Source organism: Talpa occidentalis, unplaced genomic scaffold (assembly GCF_014898055.3).
Source record: "Talpa occidentalis isolate TD23 unplaced genomic scaffold, MPIMG_talOcc4v2.1 talOcc4.12, whole genome shotgun sequence".
Taxonomy (NCBI): Eukaryota; Metazoa; Chordata; class Mammalia; order Eulipotyphla; family Talpidae; genus Talpa; species Talpa occidentalis.
The window spans coordinates 9,754,371-9,770,786 of NW_023601212.1; the positions used below are offsets into that span (position 1 = coordinate 9,754,371).

The 16,416-nt window shown below is 53.7% G+C and overlaps 1 protein-coding gene across 7 annotated transcripts in view; it reads right to left on the bottom strand.

The window, feature by feature from the left end:
• Window positions 1-2,163: 2,163 nt before the first annotated feature.
• Window positions 2,164-16,416, bottom strand: part of RFX2 (regulatory factor X2) — an 83,807-nt gene continuing 69,554 nt past the window's right edge. For all 7 annotated transcript variants that reach the window (XM_037505181.2, XM_037505184.2, XM_054693076.1 and 4 more), the window contains 11 exons: window positions 15,398-15,517; window positions 13,365-13,480; window positions 12,272-12,390; window positions 11,782-11,894; window positions 11,132-11,286; window positions 9,638-9,735; window positions 8,663-8,812; window positions 7,775-7,983; window positions 5,602-5,755; window positions 4,509-4,551; window positions 2,164-3,977 (listed from right to left, as the gene is read on the bottom strand). In XM_037505181.2, coding sequence (XP_037361078.1) covers window positions 3,865-3,977; window positions 4,509-4,551; window positions 5,602-5,755; window positions 7,775-7,983; window positions 8,663-8,812; window positions 9,638-9,735; window positions 11,132-11,286; window positions 11,782-11,894; window positions 12,272-12,390; window positions 13,365-13,480; window positions 15,398-15,517 — 1,390 coding nt within the window. In that variant the 3' untranslated portion in view covers window positions 2,164-3,864. The remainder of the gene's footprint in view (window positions 3,978-4,508; window positions 4,552-5,601; window positions 5,756-7,774; window positions 7,984-8,662; window positions 8,813-9,637; window positions 9,736-11,131; window positions 11,287-11,781; window positions 11,895-12,271; window positions 12,391-13,364; window positions 13,481-15,397; window positions 15,518-16,416) is intronic.

Here is a 16,416-nt window from a genome sequence, read left to right on the forward strand (position 1 = left end):
CAGGGTTGAAAAATGCAGGAAACTGGTCATGAAAATGATTTAACCCAGTGGTTCTTAGCTGGGGTCAATTCTGCTCCGGGTGTCACTGGGTGACATCTGGAGACATTTTTGATTGTCACATCTGAGGGGGTTGCTTTTGGGGATTGAATGGATGCTGCTCAACACCCCGCAGAGCTCAGGACTGCCCGCCCTAAAGATCTGGTCCCAAATGCTACTAGTGTTAAGATGAAGAAACAATTGAAGGCTTACCCGACTTGTTTCTATGGACCAAATTATTCAAATCTCAATGCTTTGGATTTGGTATCTTTATTATCTTTTTTTCAGATGGGGAAATGGGTCTAAGTGATTGATCTGAGGCCACAGCTCGTGTCCCAGCTCTCCCCCACACTGCTTCTCCCGGCCAGAAAAGGTTGGGGGGTGGCAGGGAGGTAGGAGAGAGGGCATTTTGAGGAGGCCAGAGGGGTGGGGGAAATGTGGCATTCCTGGGTTTCTGGCCTTAACAGTTGGATGGGTGGGGATGGGGGGGGGGGTGCTATAATGGAGATGTGGGACGGCCTGGCCAGAGGATGAGGCTCCCATGAGGCTCGGAGCAGCAGTGGATGGGCAGCACCTGGAGGACTGTTCCCACGGTGGCTGTGCAGGGGGTGGTGGAGGGTGTGGAAAGGGAGGGCCTGGGGCAGGACCCAGAGAGGCAGGAGGAAACCGGGCCTGGGAGGACACTCCCAGCCAGGGAGAATCCTCCCCCCTGGCATGCCCGTAGTTGGTGCCTATGTGTGTGAACACCTCCCTCAGAGTTCTTGCTGCCAGAATTCCGGAAGTCAAGGCATCTTTGAGTCTCTGGCTTAACTGAACTCTGGTTGGGGCTGTCAGTTCAATAAGAGCAGCTCCATGATCACCAGGTGCCCAGGCTATTCTGTCTCATTGCTTTGCCATCTTGGACCTCGATGTCTACCTCAAGGTCCAACGTGGAAATTGGTGCTCCAACCATCACATCTGCATTCCGGATAGCAGCCTTGATTTTACCCTGTGTACAAGGGGGCTGGCACCTACCTTGAAGAGTGTAGAAAAGGGGGTTGGACGGACACCTCTAGTGCGGAGCTGCTGTGATTAGAACCTCGCAGAGGCTCGTGGCAGGATTGGGTTTTCCTTGTGCAGCACCTGTGCTTCTAGGCCCTCCCAGAGGGCCCTCACGGACTTCACGACCTAGAGGTCTTCCGCAGGCTCTCCTCCTCAGCTCCTGGGGCAGTCGTCATGGGACATTGCCCCTCCTCAAGTGCCTCACTCCCTCACCAGCCACTCAGTCCTCAAGGATAAGACTTGGGTCTCCTCCCCGAGGGGCCCTGTTGTCCCTGCACCAGGCCTGGCCTTCCCAAGGGGGAAGGCTGGGGGCAGCAGAGGCTGCAATGGTGAACTGTGGGATGAGGGGCAAGTCGGGGACCCATGGGTTCTCAGAATTGGGCAGGGCCCTGGCGTTGGGCTGGAGAGGAAGCAGCACAGTTAGTGATGTCCAGGAGTTCCCTGGAACTGACCACAAAATTTGTGGCACCAGTGCAAAATGAAAACACATCCCCTCTGTTCAAAAATAAAGAATTCCAAGATGGTGACAGGGGAGCATTAAGCCAAGCACAGATCCAGATTATTCCCAGTCCAGGGATAATGGACTATTTCAGTGTCGCTGAAGGGCCCCAAGCTGTCTTCCTGGGACAGAGGGGCCTGAGACCAGCATCTGGGCACACGTAGGGTACCACTCTGGTACCTAAGAAACAGCTTGTAGGGATAGCTGCCTGGGAAGTGCACCCAAGTTTCTGGAACAACTTCCCACCTGCGGGCCCTTCCTGGTTCCTCTAATCCCTGTGTTTTCCCTGTGCCCAAGTCCCTCGAGAGGGTGGCTACGGCCACAGGGGTCCTCCGCTCCAGTCCCATCCCTCCAGCCAGATGGTCTATGGGCAGGACCCAGGCACTGACAATTCTGGAACAAGCTCACGCACCGGTTCTTGGGGGACTCTGAAAGCCTGGACTGAGAACAACTTATTTTACTACATCTGAATGAGTCCAGTGTGTTCACCTCTGTAAACACGAGACAGCAGCCCACCTAGGCTAAGAACGGTTTTCTTGCCATCTTCAGCCATCTGGAACACTCTCCAGAGAGCCTGAGCAACGTTCTGGAAGCAGCTGAGCAGGGAGGGGGGCAGGGAATGGAGTGTGCATTGTGACCCCAAATGGGTGCACTCAACGTGTTTATTTCCATACAAAACAAGAATGAGCTTGAAAGGCTCGGGTCGTTACTGTCCTTCCTCCCTCTGCAAGGAATCCCACAAAGGACGAGACAGCAGAGGGCAGAACCCAGTCTGTATTGGGGGCCACGTGTGGAAGAAAAGACAGACCAGGACAATCCACACACTGTGAGCTTCAATGTCTCTCGGGAGAGGAGAGATGTATTTTTAAGACATTCTTTTGTCTGATTTCATCTAAGGCTTGAACTCTAAGACCAGACAAACACCGTGACTATTAGAACTTTTGGTTTCTAAAACGAGCGCGCTCTCTCCTCCCCTCCGCCGCTCCCTGGACACCTGGTTGGGGCTGAGGGATGCGCAGCGCTCCTGTTTGAAGGGAAGTAAGGGCTTGAAAGGCCATGTGAGTTTACATTAGTACCTTCTGCATGAATGAGAACAAAATATCTGGGACCAAAAATACACATTCATAAGAAACGTTCTAATAACAATTAGAGCACAAAACTATTGGTATAAACTTATTTTCAAAAAGAGAAACTATTGCATTTCCTAAGAAGGCGCTTCCTAGACCAGAGGTTTGTCTTTCTTCTCTGCAGCTGGTGTGAGGACGGACCTCTTGCACGTAGATAACCAAGAGCAACGTGTTAAGATGGATACAGTCCTGGGTGTTTAAAGCTCAGGGCTGCAAAAGTCCTTGGGATTCCTTTGTCTCTAGAAGAGAATTTTGACTTTGAGCAGTTCAAGATGGGACTTGCCCGTGGCCACAGCGCTCCGGGAGGTGTTCCGGTAGGTTCTGTGGAGCAGGACGCGGGCAGCTGCTTGTGCAGACTTGGCACCCTCTGGAGGTGCCACCAAGACACTGGCAGCATGGCCCCCTGGGAGCAGACTCATTCCAAACCCAGTGGTTTAGTTTGGCTTGATATTGACTGTGAACTTGGACAGGACCCCGATCCTTTCTGTTGTTGATAAAACATCTGGTTTTTATTGTTAAAGACACCACCACATCTTGGCACTAGTGGGCCTGTTTCTGCGCTGGTTCTTTGAGTCACGCGGGCCGGGAGTCATCCAGGGATGTGTTTGGCAGCTGCTTCTGGAGGACTTTGGCGTTTAGAGCCGGGACTCCCGCAGGGCAGGTGGCCTTCCAGGCCCACGAGCTGGGGGACGCAGAGCCGGGACATGGTGGGGTGGGGGCTTCACTCCACAGAGGCATCAGGCCTAGGTTCTGCTTTGCGTTTCCAAAGCTCCTTGGATGCCAGTCAGCTTGGTCTGCCAACAGCAGGGGGCATCCCTTCCTTCCTGGGATCTGACTGACCCTTTAGAAATCATGGTGAAAACTGGGATCAGCTAAATGGAGGAGAAGCCAAAAGTGGAGGTAATGATTTGCTCAGCCCCTTGGAAGGGTCCCCTCAAGTACAGTTCACAATTCCAGCAGAGGAGAGAATGAGAAAATTCAGAAGGGAAGAGATCTGGGCACCCAGGCGCTCGGGGGGCCCAACGGCACCTTTGTGTGTTTGACAACTGTGTTTCTTCTTGAGAGTTATAGTGTCCTTGAAGGGCACTGCCCGGGGCCCCTGTGAGTCAGGGTGAAGGCCACATCGTCCAACAGGCACCCCCGCATGGGGCTCCAGGCGTGCTAGATGCCCTGCAGGGAGTGGTTAGGCTCGCTGCGCTCCCGCTTCACCAGAGGTTCACCCAGGCTTCGGGCATCAGAGTCGGCCTCGCTGGTTCGGTCTTCGCTGATGTCGTCTGTGGGGTCAGCGTTGGGGGTGGGGGGTGCCAGGGAGAGAGAAGCATCTTCAGAGAGGCCTGTTGGCCGGGGCTCAGGGCTGGGTTAACCAGGTCCTTCCTGGGGTTCCTCCCCAGCCTGGGCGGGGGGCGGGCTTCACTGTCACTGCCCTTTGCCCACCACCACTTTGCCTGCCTCATCTCCCTGGCGGGCTCCCCCTCGGTGGCTGGTTCTCCCACATCCACGGTGCAGGGAACGGACCCTCCAGAGGTGGGTGTCGGGGACCCATGGCCGCCCCGGTCCTGGCCTGCACAGAGGTGGGCCCTGAGCAGGATTAAATGCTGTTCTCGGGCGTGAGGGGCAGGGCTGCTCCTCTGAGCGGGGACCCGGTTCAGTCCTGCGGCCGAGTGCCCACTGCCCAGGCATTGCCCGCCCCTCTGGATGCCAGGCCCTGGGGATCCTTAATCCAGGGGCCCCTGATTCCACCAGGCTGGTGGGGGGAAGGGTGGCTCCCGGGAGTGCTTGGGCGGGAAAGCCACAGACACACTCACCTTTGTCAAGAAGCGTCAGTGACAGCGAGGCCAGATCGTTGAACTGAAAGAGAGAAGCCAGTCAGGGGCGTCCATTGCGGGGTCCCCTGAATGTCAACAGAGTCTTCACACGCGGCTACAACAGGCTCTTGGAAGCCTGGGGTTCTGACCTAAGAAGTTGCTGTGACGCTGGCTGGGACCCTCCTGAGACTTGCCAGGTCTCCCCTGGGAGCTACTGAGGGTGGCGGGGTGCTGACTGGTCAGATCAGCAAGGGGACGTAGCAGTGGCCTCTGTGAAGCGACAGTGAAGACGTGGCTGCCTGTGTCACAGGCGCCTATGTGCATGACCTACCTCAAAACAACCCCACGTGATCTAGCAATTCCATTCCTAGAAAGAGACCCCAGAGAACTGAAACCAGCGCGCAAACCTGTATTTGTGTAGAAAGTTCACGGCAGCATTATTTACAGTAGCCAAAGAGTGGATGATGATCTGAAAGCCCACCCACAGATGGATGAAAGGACAAACAAAAAATGGTGTGTTAACACGAGATGGACCAAGGTCGGCCATAAGGAGTGGCGCTCACAGAGGCTCCCCCTCGGAGGGGCCTGGAAGACGTGGTGCTCAGGGAGAAGCCAGACACAGGCCAGGGTGTGTGAGTCGGCTGATGTGAACTGCCCAGGACAGGCACAGCCACAGCCAGAGATTAGGTTCTGGTGGCAGGGGCTGGGGAGGGTGGGGGCGGGTTGGTAACAGCTGATGGGACTGGACTTCTTTATGGGGAGTGAAAAAACCTGGAACTAGACGAGATGGTGAAGCGCAGCACTGCGAATTGCCACTTGCTCACTTTAAAATGGTCAAAATTGTAAATTTTATGTTATGTATTTTAGCCAGAGATGCGCCCCCATGGTAGGGTGTTCCAGGCCTAGTCTCAGAGGCAGGAAATCCTGCCCAGGGTCACAGGGAGCGGGGGCAGAGGAGTCAGGGGCTGAACCTGGGCTGCGGGGCTCTGGCCGGCCAGCTCCTTTCCACCCGCTGGGCTTCCATCCCGAGGCCCCCCACCAGGACGGTCCCGCCCGCACCCTCCTGCAGTCCCGCCACCGGAAGGGTCCTCACCTCTCCCATCACAGCGATTGGCGTCTCTCCGGTTGCCTCGGCGACGCGATGCTCCACCAGGTAGAACATGTACTCGTCGTACAGCAGGCGGATCAAGTGAAAGGAGCCGAAGCTGGCGGCGCTGCGCAGGGTGAGGTCCCGGATCACCATGGAGCTGGGGGGTGGGCAGACAGAGCTGGGAACCTCGCCGGGGCGAGCACAGACGCCTGGCGGTCAAGCCAGGCTTCCTTCTTCCGCTCCGACACTGCCTGAGAACCCTGTAGACCCGCCAGTTCCCAAGACCACCAGGGAGGGTGGAAGCAGTCAGCTCTAAGCAAGAGGCGGCTGAAAACACAGGATTTACGTTTTGGTGATGTGATGGCCTTGACCACAAGCCTTTGGTAAGTCTTCCCAGTGCCATCAGGGAGGCCCCCACAGCAGGCAGCCTGGCCTGGCCTCCCCCTCCTCCTGACACCTGTGGTCAGCGGTTAAAGCACCTAAACAGGTGATGCCTCATCCAACTCTGGTAGGTGTCGGCAAACTACACTCAGTGCAGACCTCGCTCAGCCTGTGAGCTAAGAATGGTGTCTGTATTTGTGAATGGTTGGGGGAAAAGGTCAAAAGAAGACTTTTCTTTTAAAAATTTTTGTAGACAGGGCCTCCCCGGTGGCGCAGCGGTTGAGCGCTGGGTTGCGAAGCTGCGCGCGGCCTCTGCGGCGCCGGTTCGATCCCCGGCTGCTCCCCGGCCACCAGAGGAGGGTCCCACATGGCGCGCAGACCTCTCCTGCCGCCCGCTGCTCCCCTCAGCAGTGTACTTCGGTCCTTCTGCCTGCTCTGCTCCCCGCTCTGGCTCTGGTGAATTCTCTCGCCCTCCCGCGCTTCTGACTGTGCCCAGTGCATGTATAAACAAAACAAAAACAAACAAACCAGCAAACAAATAAATAAAGCATGCCTCTATAAAAAATAAAAAAAAAAAAAAAAAAAAAATTTTTGTAGACAAACTGGGGTGTAGGCCAGAAGTGTTGGGGGGCAGTGAGAGGATTCACCAGAGACAGAGTGGGGAGCAGAACAGGCAAATCTACTGAAATACACTGCTGAGGGGAGCAGCAGTCAAGACAGAAGAGGTCTGGGGTGCCATGTGGGTCAGCTCCCTGGCCAGGATCGAACTCAGGCCCTAGTGGTGACAGTGCTGAGACTTAACCCCTAGGCTACCAGGGAGGCACAGAAGACTTTTATTTCATACCTGCATTTCATATTTCTAAGTCCATAAATAAAAGTTTATTGCTATAAGCCCTGTTCATTTGTGTGCTGTGTGTCAATAAAATTTTATTACTTAAAAATGCCTACGATCTGATTCTTTACAGAAAGAGTGACCCCTGATTTAAAGAAATTATAGAACATGGCACCCAAGTAGAAACTCACCTACAAACACACTGTCAAGCAGCCCCAAGCACCCAATGCCCCTTCTCTGAACTGCTTTCAGTTATGCCTCAGCACAATCACGCCAATAAAACAAGAAGGGACCCAGACCAGGGGGATGAGGCACTATAATGTGGCCTGCACTCGGTATTGTCAAGGGGCCGTTACTCTGACGCCTGGTGCCTTGTAAGCAAACCAAAACCCAGGCTGAAGCCAATGTGTTTGATTCGAGAAAGTAAAATTTAGGAACAACCAACCACATCCAGTCAGTTTCCAAGTAAGCAGCCGTGTAAGCTGTAGCCAGTCAGATCACACCCTGGCTTTGCCTCCAGGTTTTCTCCAGCATCCTGGTTCTGCTTTATCCTCGTTTTTGGCTAAACTGTCATTTTCATTTTGTGGCGCCAGGGTATGAGGTTCATGGCTGAGCCACACAGTATTGAGGTTTACGTTTTTTTTCTCGTTCATTCACTCAATGAATATTTGGGTGCTGGGGCTAGAGCAGTGAGCAAAAGTAATGTCCTAACTCTGGGGAGCATGTGCGCTTGAGCTGCTGCCTGTGTCCAGAAGGCCCGAGGCTGATGATTTCTGTCTACAGCAGCCGCAACCTGGTCTTGGGCCACAGATGCCTCCGGGCCTGCCCCAGTGTCTACCCTCCAAGAATGACACCACGGGTCAGGCCCTTGTTTATGGGATTCAGTTACTGCTCCAGCCCTGCTAAGCAGAGGAAAGCACCTCCCCTTTCCATCCTCGCAGAAGACATCAATCAGGGACTTACCTGTAAAAAGACCATTTCAGCAGGAACTGCCGGGCAGCCTTGGGGAAGCTGGGGCTGCCTGCGTGCTGCTTCAGGACCTGGGTGACCACATTGTCCAGCCAACTGGCCCACTGGTCCAGGGAGCTCTGCTGCTGCAGGGTCAGCTTGAAGTCCTGCTCTAGTCGCTGCACCACACTCTCCTCGCACTGGCACACCCATGAGGCTTGTTCCTGTGGAGCACAGAGGGACAACTACCAGTCTCTGTCCTACCAGGTGGCTGGAAACACAGGGCCCAGCCAGGCCATCTCCAGATCACAGCTCTGGGCCAGACATCCCGCTGATGAGTCCACCTTCTCAACCTTGGCCTTTTCCAATTCAGGCTGAGCCTGGTGCTTGCACACTCCGCAGGGGCAGATACAGCCCGCATGCAGAGAGGGCCTGGCCCTAGCTGCTTAGGATGAAATCCAGGCTTCCTGCATCCAAAACTCAGAATGCATTACGTTTCATTTTTCAGAGGTCGCTAGATATAGTGCATGTGTGTTTACTGAGTGGATAAACTCGGGAAGGAAGTGGATGAAAATATTGCCGGTGCCCCACATAAGCCCAGGGGCAGCCATGAAAATAACAGGCAGGCAGATTTTAAAGACAATGAACCAAGGTGTTGGTCTCAGCACCTGGATGCCAGGGGGACTTGGCAGGTGAAGGAATGAAGACCTCAGACCCCTGGGTGGGCTGCAGGGGCTTTGACCTAGACCTTGGTTTGTGCAATAGCAATGTGAGGTGTGAGGTTTTTCTGTGTGCTGAATTTTGGGGGTTTGGACATTTTTCTAGAGGGGGGAAGTCTAGGACAGCAGTTGGGGTCCCTGAGCCCTGACCCAGCCTGTGGCGAGCTGCGATGGTGGTGGTCACCTGCACGTTGGCGAAATCCACGCGGTTGAGGTCGCTGAGCATCTGGTTGATCTGGGACGTGTTCTGGAGCACGGCCCGGGCTGCCTGGGCCAGGTGGTTAAGGGACGTGTATCTCCGTAGTGTCTGGGCAAAGGCACTGACCACACCGACCTGTGAGCGAGGACAGGAGGGTGAGCTGCACGGGGAGTGCCGATTCTCTCTTCCCTTTGGTGCACACCGGGTCAAGGACGTGGTAGGGGGTTGGGAGAAGGAAAGAGTGCTGCTGGCAGGGAAGAGGACCCACGTCCTGATCGTTCAAGAAGACCACAGCAGAGGGGCTTAGCATTCAGTTTGCTTATGCCCCCTCCCTGCTTCTAGATTCCCTTTGACTCTGTAGTGGCCAGTAAAATGCAGATTCCCGGGTGCCATTGGATGAAACTCTGTGGGTGTATGGTTTGCGGGTCTGCATTTTTCACAGCTCCTTAGGCAATTCTAATAGGCCCTGAAGTCTGAGGGCCACCGGCCTCACAGAGCAATTCCTGGCTGTAGGCAGGCTGATCAGGTGCCCAGAATCTGGCCTCAGCTGTACCAAGCGGCTCTGTAAGGATGCTCCACGGAACTGTGGACAAGTGGTCACTTTTTCACAAGAGGGCCAAATCTGTACATTTCTAATTCTGATTTGTGGCCAAAACTGCTGTAATAGGTGATAGCAAGGAGATTAAATTCCCTCCTATGATGAGTTAGAAACATTTGTTCTGTTCTGAATTGACCCGAACGCATGACAGAAAAATGACCACTGCTGCGGCAGACCTTCCTGCTGTCCCCCATCACAGCACTCTTGGTGATCCCGGGGGATGGGGTGCTCAGGAAGAGCATAGTCTGAGTCTTCTCTGGAGCACCGTTCTCTCCCGAGCTGCTCCTGGTGGCCTCTCCCTTCACCGCACAGCAAGGCCCCGTGGCCTCTGCTCCCTCCACCAGATCCCCACCAGTCGTTACCTTGGTCTGGATGACCTGTTGTGGGAAGTCGCTCATGGCATTTGTCAGCCAGCCTTCCAAACTCTTGGCAAAATTACGGATGGCCTGTGTCAAGGTACCTGGAAATACAAACCATGATATTAGCAACGAGAAAGGCGGCCTCCCCCGTCAGTCAGCGGTAAGTGTAAGAGATGCAGATGTGATGAGAACCACCACCCCTGAGCGAGGCCACAGAGCAAGAAGGATACAAGAGTGGCAGTGAGAATTTAAGACACTTACTGAAGGAGGTGCTGAGTAAGAATTGGGGTCCACCAGAGATGGTTATCTCTGCTCATTTATCTGTCTAGCTAGTAGGTCTCACCTGGGGGGACTCTGCCCCCAGGGGACACCGGACCATTTCCTGGGGACATCTGTGATGGTCACATTAGAAGTGCTCCTGGCATTGCATGGGTAGGGGGGCTGGGCTCAGTCCTCCACAGTGCCCAGGATGGTCCCCCACAGAGAGTGATCTGGCCTCAATGTCAGCAGTGCCTAGGAGGTGAGACCCTGATACACACAGCATGTAAATATATTCTAGCAACTTCCAAATTTATTTTGAGATGGTCTGCAATAAGAAACAAATATGTCTGTTTTAAAAAAAAGAACAAAATGCCAAATGTAAAAGGAAACAACCCCAGACTCAAATCTTAATATAGAGATGCTAATTGAACACTACATTAAAACGTTTTCAGGCAGGCAAGGCCAAAAGGAAAAATATAATAGTTTTGCTACAGTTCTTTAAGCATGGTGAGTCTGGCACAATATTTACACATAGCCTGGCTGGCATAAACCATGGTGCCACAGCAGTCTTTCAATGAGACAGGCCTTCCAGTCGGGTGTCCTTGCCTTTCGTTGGGAAAAGCCCTACCCCCTGGAGTACTGTGAGTGGCTGGCAGGGTGGGTGCCCCCTGATGGTGTGCATTGTCCTCGCCATGGGAGGGTGCAGAGGCCCTGGGGAGGTCCTGAAGGCACTTGTCCGCCCCAAGCAGGGTAGCCATCAAGTCACAGGGTTCAATTTTTCTCTTTTCCTCAATTAAGAATCTGGAAGATCTCCTGAAGCATCCACCACGTGATGCTGGACAGTCACAGTGTCAGAAGGCAGCTGAGCTCTGTGTTGGGTCCAGAGCGGGTGTGTGTGTGGAGGGAAATGTGTGAGTGTAGGTGTAAAACTCCATTCAGATCTTCCCGGGGAGCCTGGTGTCCCCTCTCGGGTCTCCTTGGGAATGCTGTGGATACCACACAGCTCCAGGTAGCAGCACCCCACCCCCCACCCTAGCCCCATCCAGACTTGATGGTGGGCATTGTCCATTGGCCCATGCTCTGACTCTTTCTGGGTTAGTAGCAAGGAAGGCACTCAGGCAAGAGTAGCATCTTCCTGGGGACTGCGCTACTGCTCCCCTCTGGATTCTGGGGCCCAGGTCTGAGACACACGAGACAGTGTGCAGGGGGAGAAGGTTAAGGAAAGCTGGTGCTTACTGGGCACAGGACGCAGCACGTCAGGGATGAGGATTTCGACCAGGGCCTGGTACAGGATGTGGTCGCAGTTCCTCATCCACTTGAGAATGGGGTCACATTTGCACAGAGAGACCAGCTTGTCCTTCGGGAGGATGGTGCCTTCTGGTTCTTCGTCGCTGTGGGGCAAAGGGGAGACAAGGTGTACTGGGGCCTGGTGTCTTCGTGAGCGCCCTGTCAGCCCTGCGGGTGGCAGGAGGGTGCCTGCCTGGGCCTGGGGCACCAGAAAGTAAAGCTGCAGGACCATACCCAATGAAAAGGGCTAGAAAACCCACAAGGGAGGTTTGCTCCCCTATTTCCATGCCCTGGCCAGCCTGGCATGCCTCACGGGGGACCGTGCCGTGCCTTCCCTGCTGTGGCGAGGTGATGAAGACCCACCACAGTTACAAGCCAAGGTGACTTCTATTCAGGATCAAACCTCTAAAACCTCTCAGGCTGAAAGAACACGGGCAATGGGGAGACAAAGCAACTGCCACATGTGCAGAAACTACACACAGACAAGGGTGGTCCGAGTGCCAATTCCTGCAAAGCTGATGCCTTTCTGTGTTCAGCGTGGCTCTTCAGGTTAAACCCAGCAGGTAGGGTGGGGCGGCCCTCTCTGAGGGACGAGTTACCTGGCAGACAGAGAGGCAGGGTGGTCACTGGCTGAGACTTTGGAATTCCAGAAGGAAAGCCATAGCTTCTCAATGTAGTGAAACTGGAGGTTCATCACGACATCTAAAGTTGCCTGGGAATAAAAACGGTCAGTTAAACACATGGGCGTGCGAGCGTCCCGGGTTAATGGAACATGCCGAGCAAGCAGCCACGATGAAGGTTGCAGTGGGTCTTTTAAGATCCAGAGGGAGACCCCCACGAGGGGACAGAAATGAACGGGGTAGGGGGAGCCCTCATCCAGAAAGCGCAGGTTAGAGAGCGCAGGGGACTGCTCCTGCCCCCTCCACGTGGCCAGGGACGCCTGGTGAAGTTTGGATGTTGGTGGACTGGCGATGAACGTGTGAAAGTGACTGCTCGACCATGCTTGACTCTGCACCCAGGCACCCACCGAAGCCCCAAGGCTCAGGCTTGGGCTCTTTCCGGAAGCCGCCTGGAGGGAGGGGTGGTCACCTCGCAATGCCGCCGGTAGACCAGCTGCAGGGCCTTGACGTCGTGCAGCGTGATGGTCTCCTGCAGCAAGACGCCGCCCAGGTCAGGTGCCGGGAACTCCGGGAAGACGTGGGAGACATCTGGGGGGAAAGGGGGTACTTAAAAGAGCAGCACAAGATCCACATGCAGAAGCTGGGCTAGGATGCCCAGGTACAGGTGTCAGTGTTGTCACCCCAGAAACAGCCTGATTGCCTGGGGGGTCATGCTACTTGGTGAGCTTCGGTTTTCTCGGGGACCAAATCCTGATGTTAAATATACTGGTACATGCAAAGGAGGCACTGAGCTCTGGGCTTGGGACAGAGCGAGGCTCTCATCACCCCAGTGAGGGGTCCCCCAGGGCAGTGTGTTTGGGGAGAAGGCTGACATGGTGGTGGCCTCCCAGGTAAGGCCAGAGTAGTTCCAGTAGGCCCAACATTGGACAGTTCTGTCTGGGCTAAAAAATACCTTAGAAACACATGAAGGCCACTGAGGTCTTCAGTGTGTGACCTTGAGCAGCACTGGTCATGGGGGGCAGCGGCCCTGGGTGTGTACTGGGTGGCAGCAGGCTCTGAGGTAGATGCTCTCCCAGGCAGTGGTTGGGGAGGGACTCTCTCTCCTGGGTAGCTCCCAGGGAAGAGGACTGGGTAGCCCTAGGTTAGGGTCCCAGGAGGGGAAAGACTCAGTTTTGGGAGTTTTGAGCATCTGAGGCTCCTGGTAAGAAAGGAAGAGGTGACAGCAAAATTATGTGGCCAGCCCTAAACCAATAGGTTTTTAAAACACAACATCTAGTCTTTCTAACAAGCATTTCATTTTATTTACTTATGTTTCTGATGGTCACTTTATACATTAATTTTGGGGTTATGTGTTGATAAGTCTAAAATCTCTAGGATGCCACAAAATTTTCCAGAAAGTTCTAGAACTTTCTATGTAGTCGAAAAGGTATAATACAGGAATAGCATTTGAAGCATCCCTTTTGACGTTTTTGGTGCTGAAACCCATGAGCACCCAGAAGTGCCAAGAAGACCTCTGAGCTTTTGCAGCTGGCCCTGCACCCTGGGTGGGGGTGGGGGCTCACCTATGTATTGCTGGTGGTGCTGGCTCTGGGCGGCCATGGCCTGCTCAGGCGTGCTGTGTGGGCTGCTGTGAGAGCCACTGTCCCCAAGGCTGTCCGTCTTCTGGGCTGGCCGGTACCTGGGCAGGGGACACATGTGCCGCCATGAGGCCCCAGAAGGGGCCCAAGAAGCAGAGGGCTGAGCAGGATTTGGTGTGTGTGTGTGTGTGTGTGTACAAGTGTGTGTGTGTACAGTTTTTTTTTAAGTTATGGTCAAATATAACTAACACAAATTTACCATCTTAACCATTTTTTTTTTGTCCATGGCTCAGTGGCATTAAGTATATCTACAACCATGCTCACCATCCACCTCTAGAAGTTTCTCATGTTCCCAAGGTGGAACTCTGCCCCCCGCTAAACACTAAACCTGACCCCTTACTCCAATCCCTGGCACCCACCATCATCCACTTCCTATCCCCCGAGGGATACTGTGAGAGGGCAGTGAGGGTATTTGGAGAGGTAAGTGGGGTTGGGAGCACCCTTCCTATGGAAGGTGGGGGCCAGGCTTCCAGAGAGCAGAAATGCTGCTCAGATGTGTGTGGTTCTCAACGTAAATGATTTAAACCTATGGCTGAAAAATATGTGCAACAGCTCCTGAAATAACACAGTGCCTGGCGTATAGGGCCACAGATGTTTGCAGAGGCTGAAAACCATCAACAACGATGAGAAGCTATAGCGTCCATGTCTGGATAGGATGGACTGTGGGGTCCCAGAGAATGTTCTGGAAAGCCTGCTGTGATTGCCAACTCCCGAGATTAGTCATTGGTTGGAGTCACTGGAATATTTTAGAGTGCCCAAAATGGGGTTTTGAGCTACAAGACCCGTGGGGCATGCAGGTGCCACGTGGGAGGTTAACCAGGTAGTCCCTGCCTTAGAACCGGGGGGAGGGGAAGCTGGGGGGTGATGGAGTCCCAGTGGAGAGCATCTGGCCTGCAAAACCTGGACTATTTGCTCTCTGGCTCCTTACAGAAAAAGTTTGCTGACTCCTGCCTTAAAATATGGGTAGCTTTGTGAGGGATATAGAGGAGAATATTCCAGAAAATGACAAGGCCCTTCAGCTATGGGATCAAAAGATTGAGAAGCAGCAGCTACTTAAGTTTATCAGTTTCTTTCTCCTGGCTCCTTGGGTTACTTTTGGTGTTCATATGTTTCCTGAAAATTAAAGATCTGTGATTCTAACTCTGACATTCTGGAAAATGCAAAACTATGGAGACAGCGAAAGGATCCGTGGCTGCTAGGGGTTGGATGGGTGGGAAGGAGGGCACACAGACGACTTTTAGGCAAGTGAAACCCTTCTGTATGATGTGGTAATGGTGGGTACGTGTCATTACACATCTGTCCAAACCCTTAGCATGAACACCACTGAGAGTGATCCCTGATGTCAACCCTGGACTCTGGGAGATAATGACGTGTCAGGACAAGTGCATCCATGGTAACAAAGACACCAGTCTGGTGCCATGTTGATAATGCAGGAGGCTGTGCAGGTGGAGTAGAGTATATGGGAAATCTCTATACTAGCCCTCAATTTTGCTGTGAACCTAAAACTGCTCTGAAAAATAAAGTATTTTTTCAGAGAAAGTTCTGGAATCTCTATTAGCTGGAGGAGGTTGTATTCCCAGCTTGCCATCTATTGATGGTCTCACTTCTCACCAAGTAAAGGGGGTCCCCCAGAACCTCCATGCAGGAGGTTGGGGTTAATAAACACAGTTTTTCTCCACTGTAGGATGGGGCGGCCCCTTGTACGTATTTACTTTAGTCCTCACTTAATGTCATCGATAGGTTCTTGGAAACTGCAACTTGAAGTTGGGTCTTCAAATAATGTTTCGGTCAATGTTGGCCGGGATTATTTTTACTCAACATTGTACAAAATGGTGTTGAATAAAATGATGATGTTAGTCAAAAACCTGCCACCATATTTATTGCCTCTACATTCTCCCAAGGGAAACCCGGGCGCTGGGGCCCTTAGTGGAGTCGGCACTCAGGCCCAGGCCACCAACCTGGGCTTCTGGTGCATGGGCTGCTGCCGCATGGCCATGTACTGCGTGTCCTCCTGCAGCCGGTTCAGGGGGGAGTCTGGCTTCAGACGGATCCCATAGTAATGATACTTCGAGTTGCCCCTGAAACCAAACAGCCCAGGATCAGCTCTGAGTGATGGGACAGGAGATTTGCCTTAGCCCTATGTTTTGGGGTCTCCTTAAACTGAGTGGGAAATGATCACAGGCTGTTTCGTGGTCAAAGAGGTCAAGGAAACCCTACAACACACCCTCCTGAATCTGGAAAAGGTGCTCAGAAGCTCTGCAGTGAGAAGCCAGCTCAGTGCTTGAACCCAGCAGGACCCTGTGGTCATCATCACCATCAGCGCTATAGTCCGTGCCACATCGAGACACTGTGGTCACTCACAGGCTGGTCGTCCCAACGAGCCCCAGCATGTTGCCCTGGTGTGTGGCAGGCCGTGCCAGCCAGGCTTGTGGAATGACACGCTGTGACGTTTGCACAAGGATGAAATTGCCCAACGGGGCATGTCTCGAATGAGTCCCCACGGATAAGCAGTGAGTGGCCGTAGGGATCCTCTCCCAATAATCTCATAACACATTTTGGAAATAGCACAGTTCGGGAAACGGGACCTTAACTGACTATAGGAGAAATGTGATCAAAAGGCTTTAAACAGTTCAGCAGAGCGAACACGTTGGGGACGGCCCCCAGGAAAGGAGCGCGCTGAAGGACAGACACGGCCGTCCAGACATCCTGGCTCATAGAGCCAGTGCTCCAGAGCTGACAACAGGGCAAGTGGGAGGAGCTGGGGCCCTTCTAGACTCCATATGCACTCAGCCTGCAGCTAGGAGGAAGGAGAGGGGGGAGGGAGACCCTAATCCTGAAGCCAGCATCCTGGACATGCCACAGGTGGAAGCCAGGCACGAGCCTTCTGCAGAGGCTCCAAAGGCAGCGGAGCCTGTGTCCTCAGAGGAGGCCCCCCTGCTTTCTCCCCTTCTCCCCCTCCTTTAGTGTCTTCATTCTG